This window comes from Morone saxatilis, unplaced genomic scaffold (genome assembly GCF_004916995.1).
Source record: "Morone saxatilis isolate NCDOM2014 unplaced genomic scaffold, NCSU_SB_2.0 Contig6, whole genome shotgun sequence".
Taxonomy (NCBI): domain Eukaryota; kingdom Metazoa; phylum Chordata; class Actinopteri; family Moronidae; genus Morone; species Morone saxatilis.
The window spans coordinates 3582311-3606196 of NW_023340206.1; the positions used below are offsets into that span (position 1 = coordinate 3582311).

Genomic DNA, 23886 nt, shown 5'->3' on the forward strand with positions numbered 1-23886 from the left:
TGAATTGAATTGAATTGAACCTGAACATACAAAAATGTGACATCTGTCCACATGCAAGCAAAAGACTCAACAAATATAGAGATGCAAGTTTCCAACTTGAAATAAATGATTCATGTTTTTTCTTGTTTAAAAGGAGCTTTTTTTTCCCAAGGAAATTAGAATTTCCAAACGCTCATCATCATCACCATCAGTCCAAGGTAACTCCTTCAAATGTTTTGTTTTGTCTAAAAATAAAAGTATTTAAATACAGTTACATCAGAGAAGAGCAGCAAATCCTCATATTTGAAAAGCTAGAAGCAATGAACGATCGGCATTTATGTTTGATAAATGACCTGAACGCCTTAAAGACCAATCAATTAATTGACAAATTTCAGCATTTTGTATTTTTCATATTCATTAAATAAAGTGTGATGATCAATGTTTCGCCCACACATGAGCTATTGATCTTCTTTCTTTTATTACATCTGACAAAATCGCTTTGGAAACACAGGACACCACTTGACCTTCTGATTACAAATGAGCTGCTTGGTGATGTTTACCTCTACATCTTAAATATGCAAATTAAACGGGATGCATTACAGTTGCTGCAAAACTATTAACGCTTGGTATCGCCAAACTACAGTGAACACAGACGGAGACTCATAATTCCGCACCACGCTGACAACACTGACATTCGTATTTATGGCAGAGTGTTGATGAGTTCCCACCTCCTTGACAAGCTCGCTCAGCTGTTGTCATCATGAAGCCTATTATTGATTCCACTGACACCCACACAATGTGACAACTGAGTGGTCTTTAACTAAATTGCGCCGCTGACAAATAGCTGACAGTCCCTCCTATTGTTACGTAAAGCTTACAATTTTACATCTGGCAGAAGAGGGAGGCAGGCGTTCAATTAGTTCTTTGAGTGGCCACAATGAAACACAAGCACTTTCTTGGCAGTGTGTGCAGATTTATATTGTGGGGAAAAAATCTGTGCATCCGAGACACTGGCTTAAGGGCTTTATTAATGAAAAATGTGTGTGTGTGTGTGTGTGTGTGTGTGTGTGTGTGTGCAACTATATCTTACATGCAGCTACTTCTCTCTGTCAGTGCAGCGGTTACCATAGAGATGGGATCTTGGTTAACCACCTCCTGCCAGTGCTTAGCGACTGTTTCAACTCCGGACAACTGGCAACCATTTCCAGCCTGGCTCCTATTTAATGCCTTATCCTTCTCCATTCACCTGCAGTGCAACGTCATTGGAAGTCAGAGATGACTTGCGAGGAGCAGGTGCGCGCACAGAGGTGGCAGTGAAGTGATCTAATCGACCGCGGCGTGGAGGAAAGTATCAGGGGCCTCCTGAGAGCTTCGGATGCAGCGTGCTGTGTCTTATTGAACCTGATCCCCTTCTACTGGAGAACAAATTGAAAATCTGTTTCTCTCTTCAAGCATTGACTCAGGTTGCACAATTAAAGGAGACAATTGCTGTTTGGCATTAAGTTCAAGGCCCTGACATTTTTTTTTCTTCCCTTTTTCAACACAACTGCCTCTGGGCCATCCATTACGCCAAAGCTCCACTTCCCGGGGCCGGAAGCCCAACACAGCCAGAGGTAATGACTTTCAATGAAATGTCTGATGGAGCAGCCATCACAGTTAAGCAGAGTTGGGAGTGTATGAGGAGAGGAGCAGGGAATACTTTTACCTTTTAACGCTCATAACTCTCTTGCTGTCTCTCTTTCCACTACGTACAGTCCCTCAGCCGCTCTGAACTAATCTCATTCCCCCTGAATTCACTGCTGCGCTGGTACTTGAGAGACTCATTACAGGGGAATCAAATTAAAACTTGCTCCTTGTCTCAGTTTGATGCATTCTCAAACCAAGACTCATCCACCAGGCCCAATCAGAGGTTTTTTTTTTCTTTTACTGTTGCTGATGGGGCTTCAGAGTTAATGTTTTTGTCTGGCACAGGGACAGTGTTGTGATTTGCTTTATAGAGAGTGTTCAGCAGAATATATTATCCCTTCACTCTTGCTCTTGTTCATGCGCAGTTTACACACACAGAATCACAACCAAACCACGCTTAATTTAATGTTTTCCTCAGAATTCTGCTCAACTGTGAATTTTCAGTTTGATGGAGCATAGAGAACAACAAGAGCAACACTAGTGCAATAACTTCCCCTTTTCACAAAAACTACCAGCACCACCTGGGCCGCGTTTTGACCAAAACTACCTCCTTATAATTCTACTGTTTAATGTTTACAATGATTACAATGGAGGATAAAATAATTGTCCATGTGAACACTTTGCAGAGTTGTAAAATTGTCTGGAAGCATTTTAAACTGCTGTGTGTCTGCTTTCAAATAGGACTTCCTTCCTCTTCGTGGAAAGATGCTCACAATAAATAAAAACTGGCAGCTTGTTTGGGTGCAATAAGCAGAGCCAAGGCATTTGTAAACAGGAAAGTCTGTCTCACTGTGTACAATGGCCTACTCCTTATTCACCTCCAACTCTACTGCAGTGTAGGCCAGATTTAACAAGCGATCACCAGAGCTGTGTGTCTTCTACAAATTCCTGGTATTGACAGCAGTGTGGACAGTAACTGTACTGGCAGTGGTCTTGAGATTTTTAGGTGTTTTGAGGATATTGTCATCGGAAAAATGTCTCTACCATAATGGACATGCCCCAGTATGATGCTTTGAAGCTATTGCTGCTTGATTCAAAGGCACTGACATAAAAACGTGACTCCAGTGTAGCTGCTCTGGAAATATACGGGCTGGATGAAATAACATAAACACCTCAGATAAAAGCACTTAAAGGTCCAGTGTGTAAATTAGGTAATTTAGGAGGATCTATTGGCAGAAATTAAATATAACATTGAAAGGAATGTTTTTATTAGTGTATAATCACCTGGAAATAAGAATCTGTGTTTTGGTTACTTTTGAATGAGCCATTTTGGTTCCTGTCCACCATGTTGAACCATGTTTCTACAGTAGCCCAGAATAAACAAACCAAACACTGGGAAGGAGGGAAGTATGTTTTTGCCAGTTTCACTGCCACTGTAGCTGTCCCCTACACTTCCAAGACTGAGCTGTATTCAGATGGTTGCAATCTTAACCACCAGATGCCACTATATCCTACACACTGGTCCTTTAAACTCTCGAGTAACTGATTTATATTTGCTGAGGTGCTTCATGTTAGGTTGAATGCCAGTTAGCAAATAGCCCAAAGTAGATGCATCAGTCAAAACAAGAAAAAAAAGACAACATGACAGTGACATGTACTGTGCAAATAGGGGATCTTTGGGGCCTGACAAATACTGTTAACTAGAATGTGTTCACATCATTTTGTGTTTTCACTAGTTATCTGCTGGAATAAGAAAAATGCACAACAACTAAATACACCCTGACATACAAAGCAAATCACCAGCAACTGCTGTATTCACTGTGTTTAAGTGATCAAGGCCGTGTTTTTCTTTTAAAGCTAAACTCGGCCACTTTGCCTGTTGGGGGCTCTGAAGCGCAGTGAGAGGGAACTGTTTGAAAGCCTGAACTTCATTACCCAAAAGTCATGCATTGTGATGTCAGGAAACAGCACTCAGCATGAGCATTTTTACAAGGCTGGTTTGTGATTAGTTTTTACTAGGATGCAAATGTGACAAGAAAAGGATCCACATCAAAGACTGGTGAGTTGTTTGCTGCTGTTCAGGAGACAGTTTACAGAATATTTTGCATACATTTTTTTGACTTAGCTCTTCCAACGGGTTGAGAAAATTCCCTGAAAATGACGATGGGAGGCTCTTTTCTGTGTCATTTCAACTGATAAAACAGGTGCATATTTACATAAAAATAGTGCCACATGCAGCTTTAAGATATGAAAAATAGCCCAGGTGCTTTCTGAGTAAAAATAAATATGCATGCGGAGCAGCACTGATACTGCTCAGGTTTGGGATTTGATTCCTACTGGAGGACAGAAAGGATGCTTTCACAGCAGTGGAAGGCGCTTTAGAAATCCTCCACTAAACAGCAAACACTGTGGTATCACAGATTACAAAAGATTATTATATAACGGTGTAAAGTAAATTACGCCTTGCTCCTTATCTCATCTCACCTCCATCTATATCCTCACTGCCAAAGTGGTTCCTGTAGAAGAGCATGAGCTCGATCCTGTAGCACTTGTACAGCGTCACAAGACAGATCAGCAGCAGCAGGATGGCTCCCAGACCTCCGGCCAGCTCCACTGTGTACATCAGCTCTGCTAATGTGGCAAACAGAGCGAGAGGGAGGGAGAGAAAAAAGGAGATTTTAGTCAAGTGAAACTATCTAAACAAAGAATATTTAAGATAACTTGCCTATCACATGAAGCATTTAGTGTAAAAAAGGGCGTGAATAGTATGAAAGACGACCCTTTTTACTGTCACATTTATTATTTTAAATGCAGACAATTGATGCTGTGAGACTATATTTATTCTCAGATTCTACAAAAACTCAAGAGAGTTGCTCACTTACACATACTCTCCATCTTATTTCTCAGTTCTTATGTACATTAACGTCAGCCTGCACCCACAGGAGCCTGAACACCAGATCACACTTTGAGCAAAATCTGACTGCAGAACGTCAATACATGTGAAATAATACATGATGCAGTCATGATGGATGAGAAAAGTTGCACTAGCTATTGTTCAAAGATTCTATGCTGTGAATTGACTTTGCAGCACATCTGCACTTGCTTGAAAAAGGCTTATATGTGTCTCCTGCGGCTGTATTCATTCAGTCTATGATTGTATTTTTCTTGCTTTTCCTCTCCATTTTTTCATGTTGCTCATATTCACATGGTGGCTGAATTGTATCCAGATAACACATAACTCTAACCGGAATAAAAGTACAACCACTTCTATACCTGTCACTTACTTCCTCCTGGCTTCATTGGATAATAAAAAAATCACATTGAGGCAACCAGTGCGACAATAGCATGTGACAGATCAGACTGCCACACTTATGAAGATCGGTTACATGCGTGTGCGGCTGCAGAGAGGTGCGAGGCGAGGAAAAGCTCCTGGCTGTTAGTTGAACCGCCTGTTCGTTGACAGATCGAAGCAGTCCACTCTCCCCTGCCATCCGTCATCACTGTACCCTGACGTGAGCTTGTGAAAATCATCAGCGGGAGCTAAATTCAAGGAGCTGCCAGACCTCACTGTTGATATTTCAGTTTTACACAACAGATTATTCTAAATCGCGTGTTTTAAGAAAAGTCCACAAGACAAAACTATTCAGTGGAAGCCAAACTTGTAGTGTTATTGAGGAGGATGAAAGGTGATATTTTACACTACAGGACAATGGACTCAACCATTAAGCTCCATGGTCTCGTAACTTGCCTTGAAAACTAAGTCGTTTGCTTTGTCTTTTCATGATCTTGTCTCTTTTTCAAGGCTTTTTTGTCTTTTTTACAGTGTTTTTTGTCGGATGTCACTCCATCTTTTGCAGTTCAACATTTCCTCTTGGCTACACCTCACAAAATCTGGGTGGTCAGCCTTCATTGGCTGACTAATGGACAACAGTAAAAGGCTGGAATCGCCACAATGCTGCACACACACACAAACATGGATGGAGAGGACTCGCGCACATCACCATCCATCACCGATGCACATTTAACCTCGTTGGAGTGCGCGTTGCCCATTCCACTGCAGCGGCCATCGGCCTGACAGCTCCCATGATGAAGGATGATGTTCTATAGAGCTAACGAGCGTGGCCCGCGCCGCTTCATCACGCCTGTCTGGGCGACGACCTTCAGGCAAACTTACGGACGGACATACGTGCACGTACGCAAGCAAAAGAGCAAACAAACTCAGGGCAGAATGAACACAGGTTTCCCCCACTGAGCCTCTGACTTCCTCTTCTTGTCTCACTTTCTTTCCTCTCGGCCTGGGAATCATCCTGAATTAGTTCACTTTTCTGAGAGAGGTGTTGCGGCTAACAAGCACTGCTACTCCACTTCTCCCTCACTGTCCTTTCCACCTCCGTTCTGCCCTCTCGGCCCAGCGAACACTGCTTCTCTCTCTTCAAATATCTGGACAATATAACGAGCCAGCTGCTCCTCAAGCAGCAAAGATTACAGCGGAGGAGGCCAATTCTTCTCTGTCTGGCATCCATATTGTAGCAGCGCTGCAGTGGGACGGATTAAGACAAATTAGCTCCTGAAGACTAGGAGGCTGGATTTGATGGAGCCACATGGCATCGGGCAATTCATCACCCCTTTCTCTCCCTCGATTTCTGCATTTCTCTCTCTCTCTGTAGTCTAGGGACAGAGATTAAAAGAGAGAAGAGGAAAAGGCAGAGTAGGGGTTGAATGGTAAAATATAACAGTGGAGAGCAGCAGTGAGGATTGTGACAGTTGTTTCTTATGTTCACAAATAAAGAGCATCATACACAGTATAGGCAGCTGTCTACTAGTTGATGTTGGTGCTGCTGTTATGAGAGAAAAGAAAATGTCTGAAGATATGTTGCTCCTGAAAAAAAGTTGGTCAGGAGGACTTGGAGAATCACAACTTCTTGACTACGAGAAGTTGTACAAGAAGTGGAAATAAGGACGCATCTCCATCTTAACTTTACATACAAGTGAAGACATATTCTGATTGATGCTGCTGAGACGACCAAATTCATTTGAAGTGTCATGTGCTGTTTTCACAGCTTCAAGAGACAAGTGAGGAAAACTTTGAAAGGCGGTGTAAACACTGTCTGGCCTTGTGCCATACCACAGCAGCAAATAAGAAAACATGTGAACTGGGTGATTTCTTGTAGACCCGCAATCCTGCAAGGACCAGGCTAATCTTCTCCGGTTTATTCTGAGATTCCACTGTGCAGCATAAACCTCTTTAATATAGCAAATGGAGGAGAACTGGGCTGCCATCAAAGCTGGATCCAAAGCTGCAAGCTTAAAAGAGAGGAAAAATATCTTACTATGTAAATGTATTCAACACTGACAACTTTAAGGATGCAGAGACCCCCCTAGCCTTGCTAAAAAATAGAAATCACTTATATAACCACACAAGAAAGTGTGAATCTCTATTTAAAATCATCACGGAATCAACTTTCAAACAGTCATCCTCAGTGAGGCGAAATCAGAGGAAAAACATGTTTGCTTGAATAAAAAAGACAAGGGGTTGGGGGAAAGGCAACAGTAGCCAGTGACGAATGATGAGAAAATGTCTGAGTGAGAGTTCGTCGATCAAAGGAGGATTTGTGTGCGTGTGTGTGTGATGGGGGAGGTCATAGCAAGACAGTCAAAAAGCTTGTCTGGCATCTTAACACCGAAGGCTGCCTCTCTCCGAAAGCGCCTTTTCTTTCTCTGCAAACTAATACTTCCTCAGGCTGAAGTAGATGAATAGGCTTTCTGCACTATCTACAATACTGTCCCATTTTTTTCCCCTCCCTGAGGCGAGAAACAACTGGTCAATTCCCACAATCCCACTAGTGGTTCTTCTTTGTACTCCGTAAATTGCTGCGAGAGATTCATTCTATTGTCAGAGCGAAGGCCTGTGGTATTAAATGGTGTTTTTCACCTCCAAAGCTGAAACATGCCATTATTAAATATCAAGGTTTCTATATCCATCTGCTAGATTCATGGTAAAATACTGTAGCCTATATGCTTTAAATTAAACCTGTATTTTTCACATTGTTTGTGTGCTCGCCTCACCTTTCTTGGTGAGCTGGATGTTGGCCTGTCGCCGCCCGTTGCCATTCTCCACGTAGCAGGAGTAGTTGCCCAGGTCGCTCTCCTCCAGGGAGTCAATGGTCAGGGAGATGGAGACCTCCTGCTCCCCCAAGTGCTCCCGGATCGTCCTGCAGGGGGCGGCAGAGAGCACAGAAAAAAAGGGATGCATGGATGATGGTGGCAGTTGATGTAAATGTAACACTAGCATTGGCAGCAGGGTTTGTAGAGAGTGAAGGAGAAGAGTCGGGCCTGGCTAGACGAGGGTGTTATTGCCATGAAATTAATGACCAAAAAGCTAGCTGATGTGGAGTTTTTGCAACATCATCACTGAGGACCAGACACACTTTTTTATTACTTGAATGTGAATTAATTAATTTAATGTTTCTGAAATTATTCTCATGAAAAATGATTTAAATTTCATACAGTTTGTTTATAATGCTATGAATACAATAGTTTACTAAATTTCTTAGGATAACAGACCAAATTTAAAGCTACACTTATGAATATTTTGACAAACCCACTACACGCTTACATGCCCAGCAACAAACAGCAAACAAACAAAGTTAAAAAACTGGTGAACATAGTGGGGCATTAAAAGAGATCTATATTTTGCTCAGCAGTCTGTGGAGATCAAAACAGAACTTGAAGGAGAATGAATATTGGAATGACATCCAGGAGGTGGCCCGTTGTTGATATAAAATACTAATAGCTCGAGCTTTAATCAATTATTGCTTTTAAAAGACCAAAATTGTGAGTAAACTAAAAAAAAAAAAGTAACCAAACACTGTTCCAAACTTGATTTACCTCCTAATTTACCAGGGATGAATGTATGTGCCTGTTTCAATAAGAAGCAGAGAAGCTCTAAGAGCCAGAGCGCAAATTGTAAATTGAAGGGGGAAATTGTCAGATTGTTATTGTTCACTCTAGCTTTGGTCATTTTACCTGAGAGGGGGAAAGAGTTGACAATAATCGTCTGCTCCTTTCATTTCCCCTTTATTCGTATTAAGTGCAGAAAGTGTTTGCATGGTGCGACAAAGTAGATACTGTCTGCCTTTGGAGCAAACCCACTCCGAAGCTGAAATAATCTGTTTTTGCTTTTTGATTTAGACCCAGATAGATGAGACTGGACTTACGTGGTGTTTTGGTGTGTCTGTTTGAGCCAAAGACAAGCATTGAACAAGAAGTTTCTGATGGTAGACGGGGAACATCAATTAATCAGGAAGGGCCGACAGCTGCATCACTCTGCTCAAAGCTTTCACCAGTTTATGACTTGTGGTTAGTAAAACAAAACCAACATACAAGCTGTTTGGTAAAAAATTGAACCTCAACATGACTTCAAACATTTGCCCAAATATCCAACTGCCTCATTACTGACTGAGATGTACATCAAAGTAGCCTTTGACTGTTTTCGTTTTAGGAAGTCAGACTGGGATGAGAAAAAACACGTAGAACAGAAAAATCAGACTCAGAACATCAGAGAACATGCAGAGCTGGCAGATGTTTTTAATTTTGTGGTCTCAATTTTTGCTGGCATGCTCTGGGACTACAGATTCCAAATAACAATGTCAGATTAAATTTTCAGAATCTGTACCAAAAAAAAAAAAAAAAACTATGGAAAACAATAACTCTTTACTGCAGGCAGTCAAAAAAGTCATAAGTAGAAAGTATTGACTTTTTAATAAAATATGGATTTTTCTGACAAAAAAAGTTTGCCCCAAGGAAATTTGAGTTGTGTCTACAGTGTGCATCCTAAAATCCATAAACCATGACCTTGGAATTCTAAGCTTCCATCTGGCTGAGTGCAATTCTGAGACAATGACATTTTCTGCACTTCATACCTTTACACCTAACTTTCTCAAATCATAAATATGCAGATAACTACATCAGACATAACTTTAGTTTAATCCCAAACTCTCTAATCTGCTGACATTTTGTGGCAGCTTTTTCTTTTCAGAAGTACCTTTTTAGTTCATCAGTAAAACAAAAGTACATAACAAGGGTAGGAGGTGATAGTCCGTGACTGACAAGCAGCCAGCATCATATGAGTCATAACAGACTTCCCCCATGAAAAATACTCCTTTGTTGACTCACTGAGGCTCTTGATGTTTATTGGTTGTGACATGTTGGTACGGAGATAATAGTGTGACTGTCATGATGCACTACAGCGCCGACCTATAACACCACATTTTGCCACGAGGGTTAGTGAGAAGAAAAAAACCCAACCTTTTTTGATGTTTTTGTGTCATAGAATTTAGGCATTTTCCAGAAATCTATACACTTCTACAACAACAACACATGAAAAAAGACACTGCTTTGACTGTTTGATCGCAGTAACTGTACTGGAAGGAAACTATGACACTCAGATGCTTATTTTTCTTTCCTGGATTCTTGGCAGGACATTGTGTTCATTAGCAAAAAATGGATTTTAGCAGCCTCCTCTTCATTATCAGTGTCTTCCTCATTTAAATAAGGAGGGGAAGAACTGCATCAAGCTGTAGCTGACAGGCTTCGAATGAAATATGCTGACAATGCTAACAAGTCATCAGGAGGAGATGGCACCCTAACCCTCAAAATGTCCAGATATCCCTTTAACACTTTTAAACAAACTAAGCACTTTTCACAAAACTCTTCTTTACAAGAGCCTGGTTGCTATTTAATAATCTGAAATTCTAAGATTATGACGTATTTCTTAAAGGATATAGAAGGAATGGAACCTTTCTGATGTTCCCAGCTGAAGCCACAATGCTCCAGCATCAGCTAATGCTACAAAAACGTGTATGTGACAAAAAGGAGACCCAGCCCTACTTACAAAGCCTGGTTAAAGCATTTGTAAGAAACCCTCATGATTGTTCGTGGAGAACAACAGGAAAACAAGGATGGTTAAACGAGCTGAATCTCTCCCACTGGGTTGCTGTGCAAAAAGTGGGAATGATATATGAGCAGATAATCTTTTTAAGGTTACAGAAATTGCAGCTATTTCAAAGCCCTGTTTAATGATGCATGGGGCTAATAGTGCGAAAAGGTGTGAGTGCCACTTGGGCATTCATCTGCTGTCTGCCGCGGGGCATCTGAATATGGAAACTCATGTAATTCTTGCTGATCAATGAACGGACTAAACACAAAAGATCGGTTGCTGAGGAGATAAAGACAAACTACAATACAACCACTGCTGTCATGGCAATATCTTACATTAGCTTTACAAAGTGCTGCTAATAACTAGAATCCCACATAGAAAAATATCACACTTGCACTGAAATTTCTTTTATTGACCACGCACAATGAAGACCCATTAGAGGTAATCATTTTGTAGCTATATATGGACTAGCTTCATAAAAACTAATTACGTACTTTTTAACTGGTGTTCTGCAGGAAAGCACAACGGTTACCTCCTGGGTTAAGGCTTGTGTGATTATGTATATGTAAGGGAAAGTAATTTAGCATTTCTCTGAATTTCTGTGAGCTTTGCTGATTCACATCCTTCTCCATTGTGTGGCCAGTCAGGCAGATACACATGGCTCCACAAGGTTAGGATATAGATCCATGCTGATGGCTTTTTAAAGAGGTGGCACCCATGTGTGACTCAACATGGAGTTGAAACACTGTAGGTGTTGGAAAAGTAAAAAAAAAAAATCAATCTTTGTTTACAAATAGACTCTTATCTATCATAAGTGAAGGTGGAATGATTGGTGGAATATCTGTGTTTGTGCATACAAGCGAGGATTTGTGTGTGTGAGAGAGAGATAAACAGGAGCTGGAGAAAAGTGTGTTCCTGGAAAAGAGGAACCATGAAGACACCCACACAAACATCTGGCAGGTGGTGTGCATAAAGGTCGAGGGCAGCGGTAAACCGGTGCCATGTAGCTGGATGGAGATGAAAGTGCACTGGGATCCTTGATGCTGTACACAGTGAGGAGGCAACACAATGACTCACCAAAAGGCTCAAGGAAACACACAAGCACACAGCTCGGGGTGATCTCGAAAAACAAACAGTTTAAGTTTGTGGCTTTATATGGTAAAACTACCAAACATCCTACATCAGTTTCACTGTTAATAAGCTAAAAGCTAGACTGGATAAAGCTCGTATAATTACACCAGCGTTCACCTGAACCACAGCAGGGGTGAAAGCACCTTGTTTCAAGGCAGCGGGGCATACTAAGGCATCATCATTATTCATTTGAATCATGAACTAACATCTCAGATTAGCCTGAAACCTTTTATTGGATCATTATGCCTTCTTTGATCATGCTATATCTGATCCTATCATCATCTCCAAGCCTCTACCTGATATTATCTATTATAGTCTCTCCAAGCACTGTACCATGTTGTCATGCTTTGCTTTATTTGTAAATGTCTTGCTGTCTGCACCTCTCCTGACTAAACCAAAAGTAGATTTGAATTAGGTCAGAAAATGTAAAATTGGATACAATGACAGAGCATGCAGTAAGCATCAGCTCTGAGTTAGCATGCTTGTGCCACACTGTGTTGCATAAGGGGTAGGAGTGTTCCAGTTTTCAAACTGTCTGGCCAAATTTGATATGATACACTGTAAACTACTACTACTGCTAAATACTGTTTAATCTAATAAAGCTTTTAAAAGACTAAGGCCATGTGTCTCACTTAAAAACTGCAGACTGCTCAGAATTAGTATTCTTTGGTCGTCTAGGGGACTTGATTTTCTGCTACATTTATCTTCTGATCTTCTGACCTTCCATGTTTCCTAAGGGGACTTATTAGGTATGGTGGACAGAGAGGACCCCAGAAAACACTGTAGGGAATATATCCGCATTTCAGCCTGGAAATGCACGAACAAGCCCTCAAGGAGCTGGACAAAGTTGGTTTAGAAAAGGATGTTTGGACTGCTTTGCTTGACCCTGTTGCTCTGTAACCCTGACCCCGGAAAGAAAATGGATAAATGGAAAATGGTCATGCTGAGAATTCCTTGTGTTGCTCAAGGTAAAGGTCAGCCGAAAATTGTGCAGCAAAACAGGCAATGCAGAAGAGTAGGAGAGACTAACGGTGACGCTTTACACTACGGTACACAAAACAGTGAGTAGAAGATGATGATTCACTAGAGAACTGCTTGGGACACACTATATTAATGAATCATCAGGTAATGATGACTTCATAAAGATTTGTGAATCAACATAGTGACCACTTTCTTCATGAGTTGTCCTTGATCAACTCTGAACCAGTTGCTGAGTGGCACAAAACTATTAAAGACTCGTTTTTTATTCTTTAGTTACTCTTTTTGTGCCCACTCTAGTAAAGTGATATATCATACTAAGTAGGTACTCTGTAATCCCCCTTTTCATCCTGATACATAGCTTTACCTAACTATTCACTAACTACTTATTAAAGATTACCAGCTGCTGACTACCTTCACATTTACTGCATAGACATGACAGTGGTATTGATTTTCTCACCTGCAAGAAAGGAATAAGCATATTTCACAAAATGTCTAACTATTCCCTTAATGCTGATCATGCCGTATTGTGCTTTCAAATCTGCTAACAAAACAGGGAAAACTGTTAGCAAGATACAGATTTACTCCACTTCTTCATTAAACCACCAAATCACAAATGTAAAAACTTCAAAATGTTTAGATGACAGTTTGCCTGCGATTGTGACATCAATAATAGACTGTAAATGCTAAGGAGTGCTTGGTTTGCAGCACTAATAAGCAGTGGAAGCATTGCTGGACTTTGTAAGTACCCTGATTTCCCCTGAATATATCTGTAAGAGAATTAATTAGAGTTAGAAAATGAAATTTTACACTTGAACTGCTGCTCAAAAGGGTGCTGCATGCCCATGCACCAGGGACTGAAACTTCCTCTGGCTCTAAACTTCTGCAGCATGGCCTTTATGTCTATTCCATGCTGCGACTTCACCTCTGAGATCCATGAAGTCTTGTTCTGCAGCCACAAAATTTTATATCAGCCTGGAATCTCAGCGGTGAAACATTGTGCCAAAAGCTCCATTTCATGTATTACAGGCAGCCCTTCAGGGAATACTCCTGTGTGATTAATTTCCATTTCAAAGCTAAAAGCTCATGGAATGATGTCAGGGAGTGGGGGTTTGAAGTGGTGCACATTCAAATGGGAACAAAAATAAAATAAATAAAAACACAAAAAGGAGACAATATCACACGGTGGCACACAACAAAAACATGCACTTGAAAAACTTGAATGCTCACATACTGTGGGTACTCACTGTATGCACATAAGCCTCCTCTCTTTGCCCTTGCACATACACAAATGCATTCTTTCAAAGCAGCTCAGGGTCACAGTTTTGATCTCTTGGCTTGTTACCTCATTTGACTATCATATGAAAGCAGGGTTTCTGACTGTATATAACACACTGCTCGGTATTCTCTCCTCTTATCTTTATCATACCACCTACCCAATGCCGCCACCTGCCGCCACCTGCCCCCCCCCCCCCCNNACTTCCACCAACCACTCTAAATCCTGTAGGCTCTAATTGGCCCAGTGTCCTTCACAACAGAGAGCGGTGCTGAGAGCTGGACGACGCGTGCTAGAAGGCTAATAGAGACATCTCGAAATGCCAGGTCACTGACTGGGCCGCTAACTCTCCTCCCAGCCTTGTCATGCTGCTTACAGTTAACCTTTTCATTAGACGGCATTTGTCGACAACAGGGATTTTCTAGTCATACGTGGGGTCCGTCAAAGGAAGTACAATGGGGCAGGACATGAAAGGGTGTGTGAATGTGCGTGTGAATGTGCGTGATATGTGTATTTCAGTACAGACACGACAGCAGAAATGTCTATCTGAACAAATAATTAGTTTGAAAATTCTGTAACAAATAATTATTTTTTAACAGTTAGTATGATTTGGCAAGACAGTGGGTGGCCTTTATTGTGACAAAGGAGCTGTTCAAGAAGTGTTTGCTGCACAAAAATCCTTCAACTTGTTCATTTAGAGCTAATATAGATTTTTCTTCTCTTAAAAGAGTTGGTTTATGCACAAAACAACATATTTTCTAATTTAGCCCTAGTGTTATTCTAGTCACGCATGTAGTCTGGGATATCCATCTCTGAGATTTCTGGTTTCACTTTAATAGAATTTAATTGTAATGTATAAAAGGCATCAATTCTCGGTTAGGTTTAGAAAAAGATAATGGTTTGGGTTAAAATACAACCTCCAACCAATCAACTGTGTACTCCTCCCTCTTAGGCAAGGAAAACTTACTTGGAGCAACTGCATGGAGAGTGAGCAATGGCGTTTGTTTTTTGGGATTATGGGGCTGTCGGACAAATTGGCTTTTGGCACAATGGGACATTTTTCAGAATATCAGGGTTTCGGAATAATTGGCCTTTGGAACAATGGCATGGCACCACATTCACTGGGAACAGTTGTAACAATATTGGAACTGAACTTTCTACTAAAGCAAAAAAGAAAGTCCCTATGAGAACTGTTGTTAGTGAGCTCTGTAGACATCCTCAGTAACAAGGATATTTTGCTATTGTTATCATTCTAGAAAAATATATTGCTGATACATTTTTCAATGCTGTGAGCGCCACAACTACTGAGCTGGAAAAAGAAATCTCAGAGACTGACATCTCAAAACCTGGACAAATAAAACCCATTTGCATGGCTAGACAGCACTAAACTGGGATCAGTTTCTGATTATGTTGTTTCCATAGTTCCTTTCTCCACCTTATTTTCTGAATGCCCTGGTGATGAGTGACAGCAGTGCAAAAACCCATTCTTAAGGATCAAGCATTTCTTCTTCACGGCTAAAACTTAATAAAAGATTATTTGTTGCCTATATTTTTGTAACAACGTCTGGGAGACAGTGACCACACCACTGCACAAATATATGGCAGCTCAGTTACTTTATGTTAATTCTGAAGCAACACCTTTCCCACTCGGCTGTCTGTCAAGATACATATTCTGTTTATTTCATTCATTTAAAAAAAAAAATCTAATCCTCTTTTCTTTGGGAAGTCTCTTCTTCATCTGAAAATCTGATCATAATCAACCTGTCTGTGTGAATAAATGAATAATAGAAATGGTGCTTGTTGCTTGTATTTTTTTAACAGAGTGTTCAGCAACAGTAGCTATCCAGTTCTAACAGGAATGTCTCCATTGTTTCATACACATTGTGTATTAACAGACTAAGGAGTCCTCTTTTGAGGATTATGATTGATTATTCTAAGGAGGGGCTGAGCTCTCTACTCTTGCTTTGATTGACCTTCACTGCCTGAAGATCAGCTGATAATCTAGAAAATGAAATGTGGCTGAGGTACACTGGCAGTGTATCGTTCTGCTCTTTTCGTCGAAACTGTGACCTTTTCCAGATGGCCAATAATTAAGTGAAGATCAACTACTCTGTGAGTTTGTTTGGTAACAACTCACACGGTATGACCTGTCTCTCAGATAATCTATCAATCCACTTTCAATGTGATTCTGATGCTTCTATACAACCTACATAAACAAACAAGACCATCAGTGAGAAGATTGGCTATTTCTCTGTAGTTCATCTCAGGGCCGTAACGCCTCCCATCAGGTCAGATTTGGTGCGATTTCCCTCAAAATCGGACAAAAGGAGGCAGTAGAAACACTACAGCTTTTGTCCACAGAGGGTGCCAGAATCAACACAAAAAGTTCCATGTAGCTGCTTTATCTAGCTAGCACCACCTTTGGCTCTAATTTTGAATTTGTACAATACTTTTTTGATGAATTACTAGCACAACTAATGACATTCCCAGTAGCCTCAGCTGTATTTTGTGTTTAGTGTTGATTAACTACGTTAGCATTATAACATGCTAAACTAAGATAGTGCACATACTATACCCACTGAACATCAGCATGCTAGTATTGCTCTCGTGAGCATGTTAGCATGCTAATGTTAACTTCTGTGTCTAAGTACAGTCTCAGAGATCCAGCCTGGCTGTTCGGCTCTGGTGAATTCCATGAATTATCAAATAACGTGCTGAATGACGTGCTAAATGGAACAATAAATCCATCAATGTTGACAGTCAAAGGTGAAAGTTTTATCACAGACTAATACAATCAGCCATACTTATAAGCAAGAGTACACAATGTCTGTTGTAGTTTGTTTATGGTTTGTTTTAATTTAGTCAATAAAAAATATTCTGGATGAGTTCCATACGTCAGTGTTTTCAAACTAAAACCACACTTTGTCCTTCTCTTCTTCCTCTTTTTCCAAAAAAGACCTGAATGCAGCACGAGCCAAAACAAAGACCCACCACTATTGGAAAACATCAACTTGTTATTCAGCCAAATGCTGCATTCAAAGCTGTAATAACCTGAAGCTGTTTTATATGCAGTCTGGCTTCTCCTAAACATTTATTTTTTTCCACAACAAGCATCGCAGTTTCAATCAAAACTGAACACATCCAAGTCATCAAAAAAGACTAACTGCATGTGATGGAAAGGATTTATGTGTTTGTTTTATTTGAAATGTAATTCTACTTGTTGTTTACTTCAATAAACTGGAGATCATGTATTCTGTATACCACCTGAAACCTGAGAGAGAAGAGCAACATTTTCAAGATATAAACCTGTGTGGTTTTTACCATAAGTTTGAATGCATCATAACCTGAAGCAAGGAGAGCTTCTCTGTAAAAAAAAAAAAAAGCACCCTCCTACAAGCCAATTAGAGGGCACTGCTGGATGGTCAACCAGCTTCAGGCAGTCTGTGTGCCTGGCCGTCAGGTTTTCACCTGAATTTGGAGTAAACAGACCTCTGTTTTCTGTGATGAGTGTGAGCCAAAATATGGAGGTCACCCAAATGGAAACTGAGGCTAACATGGACATTCAATTGGAGTTTCCATCGGCTGTGCTCCTCTGCTATTACTGCCTCCATATTTCAGCGCAAAGTAATCGCTTTATCACTGATGGAGCAATGTCTGAACTGTGCATATATATTGTATATGATAAAGAATGCATAGCTATCTACATTATTAAACAGCCACATAAAGCATTCATGAATATAATTTAAGTGATAGTTTGGCAATGAAAAGGTCCTTTTATTGTTCTGTGTGTTGATGTGCGATCGCACAGTTGTGGTAACTGGGCTTAAATGGGTGTTTACCAGTTCAGCCTCAGGGTTCTTTGCTGCTTTTGAATAGATTGAAAGTCTCTCATAAATTTGTATAATGTCCAAGCTCTGTTGTATTATTAACAGGTATAGAAAATATTTTTTTCCTTCTTTTATTTTGTTTCCATTTTGTTTGTTAATTCTATCAAATATGGAGACCGGGTATGCAACAACTTTGTGTCTTAAATCCTAATCGTCATTAACAAATGAGCTTAGGTCTGATGTTGAAAGTCTTACTTGATTTCACTCTCCTGAACCCGCTCCTCATCCAGATCCTCAATGAACTTATCCCCCTTCATCCAGTAGATAAGTGGACTGACGTCCCCGCTGTATCCAAAGAAGGCTCTGCATGTCAGGTTGACAGGGGTTCCTGTGGGAGACAAGAGACAGGATAGTAGTATATCACTGCATCTGCAATGAGATCAACAATTCATCTTTTACACAACAGGCAGTGTGCAGAGTATCTGGACTCTCCTAATCGTGATCAGCAACATAAAAAACGCAGCAGGGGGAACCATGAAACAATCATGGCCGATTAACAATGCCAACATCAAAGCCATTCTTTATGTTGCATTAAAGGGATTCTAAAGGCCAACACACACCAGCAGCGTATGATGCACCCATTGTTTTGTTAGCCTACACAGTAGGGTCATCTTGACCCGTGATGATGTGCGTTAATGCATTAAGATACAGTGTTGTTGTATTTCTGAGAGTCAACGCCTGGGAAAACCAGCAATTTTCTCACATTGGCTAGCTACTGTCTATATGCTATACCTTGACTACTAATGTCTGTATCAGTCGTTGAACGTGTCCTACAAGCAATCGACTGACGTCTATTAAATGACACAATGCTCTGAGACATGGCTGCTGAGTGTTGCACTTACATCAGATTTATTGTTGATTGAATGTTGCCTTAAGGTTTTTGCACTTCAATCATAATTCGCCATCTTAAACATGGTAAGAAAACTAAATTTACACAACAAACGGCACTTCTTTCCACACATTATTCCAGAAGCGTCTGAACAGCATCTATTGGACGACAGGTCTTGGTTGAAACTGGCCTACACAAGATCAAAATATCTGTACTTTTCCACTGTGCCCTGAGGTGGTGGATATCTGGTCATATCTGATACTGCATCACTCAGTACTAGCCCTGACTGCATTTTTTACCCTTCAAAACCTTTATAACAGCCTCCTTGATTCCACCAATTCCTAAAACTGTCTCTCACTCTCCAGAGGTATCATCTTAAACCATCCCAGACCCTTTTTCAATTCCCTGACGGCCTCTTAAACTTTAAAACACTCTCTTGAACCCTCTTTCACTGCAACTTCACAGTACTGCTGTACCTTCACAAAAGCTCTTATGCTCTTCAGCGGCCCCCTTCTCTACTTTTAAATTTCAATCACTGTATTCTGCAGGAAGTACTTTGGAAATTTTTAAACACAAGTGTGTGGCACAGCTTTTAAGGACAGTGATTTGCACTATTAATGAATTAAAATCCCCTATGTAAAACCCTCAATTCACACAGATTTCTCCCTTTTCCATAAACACAACGCAGGAGATCAAATTGCACATTATCAACTCAATTGTACTTGTGTACCTCTTCTAGTATTTTTGTGACAATGAAGGGGTGTGGTTTGCTCTTGTGGGTCCATTGAACTATTGAACTAGATAGTGATTGAGTCACCCTTCGTTCCACAAACTACACAGATGCTATACACATAGCTTTTAGTGTGTGGGATAAGAAAATAAGGAGGGCAATGCTTCAGTGCAGTTGTTTGATTGTACCCTGATTTAATGTTAGCAAGTCCACTTTTTTTCCAATGCCGTTCAAGAGCTGTGACAAAGTGCAAGTACAGTAGGGTGAACATATCATATTGATGAGGTTGATTCTTTTAGATGCCACAGACACAATTAAAAATAAAAGATGAGTGAGAGACAAAAAAAAAAAACTCTCATGTCAAGTGAATACAAGTTTTAAAGTGCAAAGTGGGGCACTTTCATATAACCTCCCATTAGAAATAGATGGAGATAAAATTATACCAGATACAAGAATGCATGTAAAGAAGCTGAACTTTTAAAGCTGCATTAATGGGGGTTTTCAGGGGCAGCGGAACAAGCCCCTTATGAAGGGAATGTGTTAGCAAACAGTTGACTGATAATACATCCAGTAGACACAGAGCAATATTAATATTCATTTGGTCCAATATTCACTCCTTTTAGCAACGTCCGAGGGAAATAAGTTGTTCTTTAAATAAATGCTACACTATGTTCACTGGCTAGTCACTAACGTCTGCCATTTGGTCCTGGGTGTGTTGCGTATAGCCGTATTAGTCGTTTTTTTTTGCTGAAAACAGCTGACTGCTGTGGCTGGAAAACTGAACCAAAACGTTACAAAAGTTACAGGCTGTAAAACCAAAACAATGAGCTGAAAGGTTCTAAAAACATTTCTAAAATAAATTCATCACTACGAGCAAACCCTTTCATGTTACATGTAGTAATTTGATCCATTGCTAATGTAAAATTATTGATTAGTGCAGCTTTAAAGTTTAAATAAAATCCCCAAATCTTGTCAGCACAGGTAATTTTCCGTTGTCAGAAATGTTTACTTTAGTGTCTTTGGGAGCATTTATAAAGTATTTGCTAAAGTTGAGGCAGTTGAAACAAAAGCACCGACAGAAATTCCTGTTAGCAAATGCAAGAATTGAAGAGGACTGATAAAATGGAAGAGAAAGAGAAGAATCAGCTATCAAGACAGTTAAGGCAATTTTCTGTACTAGCAGGCAGTGTGATGCACTGATAGGCTTCCTGGGATGGCGAGAACCATGAGAACAGAGGGGTAAAAACACATATCAACAGACAAACCCCCTGCCTTCACATCAGCAGGAGTTCTCCTCTTTGCTCGGCTCATTTTTAACACACATCCTATGTGACTGGAGACAGATAAAACCCTTTTAAACCCGTTTTCGCTCTCTGTCGTGAATTAGAGACCTCTCATTCTTATCACACACATGCTGCAGCCGACGGCACAACCATGAGTGTGTGGCCTGTGCCGCTACAGGCTCACCATGGGTATTAAAAAAAAAAGAACCACATGATCAAAGCCTGGGAATGACTCTGATCCATAAAAAAAAGCAGCCGATGATCAAGTAGGCTCCGCCAATTGTGCGTCAAGGAAGTCAAAAAGGTGATTCAGCATCTCTTCATTAGCACTCCTTGCTCATTGGCCCTGTGGCGAGGACTCAGAAGTCTGTGAGATGGGAGATAACTGTGGCGTATAATTGGGTACTTGCTAGTTCAAAGATAATAGGGATTTTATTTTACCAAGGCCTGCTCTAATTTGGCCCTCTAGTGCAAGTCTAGCGAGCTTAGATGATAGCTAAAACGTTAACAGGGAAAATCCGGTTTGGAGATTCAAAAAAAAGGCCCCGAGTTGGACGGTTTTGCATTTCCTCTCACGGCTGAACAAAAATATTGTGCACATCTGAGAGACAAGGGCTGTGTGTGTGTGTGTGTGTGTTTATGTGTGTGAGGGAGTAAGAGAGAAAGTGTTTTGGGGATGCTGGGATCTGTCTTGGACCACACACACACACACACACACACACTCACACATATACTCACACATTGCTATACTTCCTGGCTCCACCAGGGGTCTCTGTGGTGCTACAAAGCAGGAGGGCCGGTGTGCAGGAGGAGCACATAAAACAACAACAACAAAAAAAAAAAATACTAAAAACAAAACACACCATTTTGACAGGTGCAGACAACAGTAAAAGGAAACACGGATCCTTTTGTGTGCCACCTTTGATGTCAAGAGGCTTCACCCATGGATCCAAACAGCATGTTGTGTTGTAGCATTGACAGCTCCACTGCTGTGCTGACAACAGCCGCGGTGTCACTCTCCAAGACTTATTCCAAGGGGCTCTTCATGCATATGTCTGCATGTTCTTCCCTTAACGATGGCGTGTTAATTTGTGCCGGCTTTACTGTGAGCAGCTAAGCCTGCACGGGCAGACGCTGTGTGTGCTCAGTTTGGGAAATGCACCAACAGCCGTGCAGGGATTTAAGTGCAGAGATTCTAACATTCAAATCCCAACCTCTGGTCTTGGTCAGGGGGGTAAAGTGAGTCTTAATGCGATTGTCTCCTCTCTCTTATCTCCCTCCGCCTCTAGAGCATCTCTCTCAGTAGCTGTGGCTGCAGGACGGAGACGTCAGCAAAGATTCCTGTGGCTAAGCAGACAGACTGGAAGCTATGAAATCATGAAACACCAGGGTGGAGAGGAAAAAACAGGGAAAGAGACATGGAGAAGGAGAGAGAGAGGGCAGGCAAGTGTGCATTTCTGTGAAGTATGGGCTAGCATGAGAGACAGAGGGCATATGTGCATGTCAGTGTGGATGTGAGTGAGAAAAAACAAGAGATAGACAGAGGAATCACACACATGGGAGAGAACAAACCACACTTCGTGGAGAACTGAAAGACTTACCACACAGAGTGAATAGAGCAACGTATCACCCTTGTGCACTAAAGATTACATAGATTACCGATCAGTACATCCTTATGCAGTGCGTGCACCATCCATGTCGAGTTAATCTACCAGCATTTCCCATTCAGATCCAGAGTAGGGAAGCCTTTCTTTTCTCTTTTTTTTGTTGCTTTTAACAGCCTTGAATAAATTAAGCCCTGCAGCTAGCAGGAATAATACTTCAGAGGGAAGAGACTAAGCTTTTCAGAGTTTTTTTTTGGAAAGGGCATTTGCAATCGTAACAGCAATGAGGACACAAATAGCTTTCTGTTTAATGTTTTTGGTGAGATGGGAAGCAATGGAGCTGGCAATTAATGACAAATAATGCGACACAAGAACAGCACACTTTTCAAATTATCGGTACTCTGCAAGCAAGTTTGAGATTTCTGCAAGTTGGCTTTTACACTATATTGTTATTAATGGATGCCGATGACTGCCTGGAAGATTGTTTAAGATGAACACATACAAATCTAAAAACACTGTTAAGAGTTAATTCTTGCAGCTGACAAACACAATCTCACCACTACCTCCATTTAGTAGCTTTCCATCATATCAAATGAGAAGAATTTTAAGTGCTCAGAAAAATGGAAATTTGAATCTACAATTCCATGACAACCGGGCAAAACCCATTTGCTGGGAAAGATTGCGTGAAAGGATCAAAAGCTCCAGAACAACTAAATGGACTTATGCTGATGCTTTTTCTGTCAAATAAAAAAAACTACTTTAACATATGGTTGACAGTAATGTTATGGTATGTGTGCTTGATTTAAAGGGAATGGGTTAAAACACAGGTATAGTCCATGGCTATGTAACTATTTATGAGCTGTGCAGCATTAAAAATCCAATATAACACTAGTCTAGACCAAGATCACTTCCCAAACAAGGCAGTGCTACCTCTACAGTGACCTCACTAAGGCACTTTATTTTGGGTTTTTATTTAATTCTATCACCCATCTCTGTAAACTCTGAATGTATCAAGGTAGAATATTTAATCATAAAGGCCTTAGCCTTTTTGCTTTGGAAGATAAACAACATGTGCTTTTAAAGCACAACCAGAACCACTTTGCAAAATGTCAAATGACACTTCTGGCACTGGTGGAAAACTCCTCTTTTCTCCCTTCGTCAAACTGAAATGATATTCCCTCTACTCTCTAATTAGTCTTTCCTTTAATGCAACATTCTGGGCTCTACATAAAAAGGACTTGAAGATTGCCCTGTAGCTTGTGATCAGCAGGATAGTGAGTGACTGATCTGGACGGAAAGAGAAGCCCTGCCCAAGAACTGAATCAGTAGATAATATGATTGTCGATGGTTAAAGGGGGTTTCCCAGATTCACTGGGGTATCTGGGCAGCACGAAGCGGTTCCTGAAAACATTTTTACAAGCCCTGAATGAGAGTGAGCATTATCTTTATAATCTGCTCCAGCACATCCAGGAAGCGAAGGGTTACACACATGATGGAGCCCTGTAATTGCAGTGCCTGGGTACCCACTTACATCGCCATTGCCAGATGTGGCGGTTTAATTGTCTCTCTATTCAGCTTTCACTTTGTTTTGTTTATTACAGCCTCTCCAATCATGCATTTTAAGG

General features: G+C 40.8%; 1 protein-coding gene across 1 annotated transcript in view; it reads right to left on the reverse strand.

The window, feature by feature from the left end:
- LOC118339940 (interleukin-1 receptor accessory protein-like 1) overlaps window positions 1-23886 on the reverse strand; it is a 231794-nt gene that overhangs the window by 11306 nt on the left and 196602 nt on the right. The window contains exons 7-9 of the mRNA XM_035677765.1: window positions 18011-18143; window positions 7672-7817; window positions 4090-4236 (exon numbers count right to left, since the gene is read on the reverse strand). Of these exons, the coding sequence (XP_035533658.1) occupies window positions 4090-4236; window positions 7672-7817; window positions 18011-18143 (426 nt within the window). The remainder of the gene's footprint in view (window positions 1-4089; window positions 4237-7671; window positions 7818-18010; window positions 18144-23886) is intronic.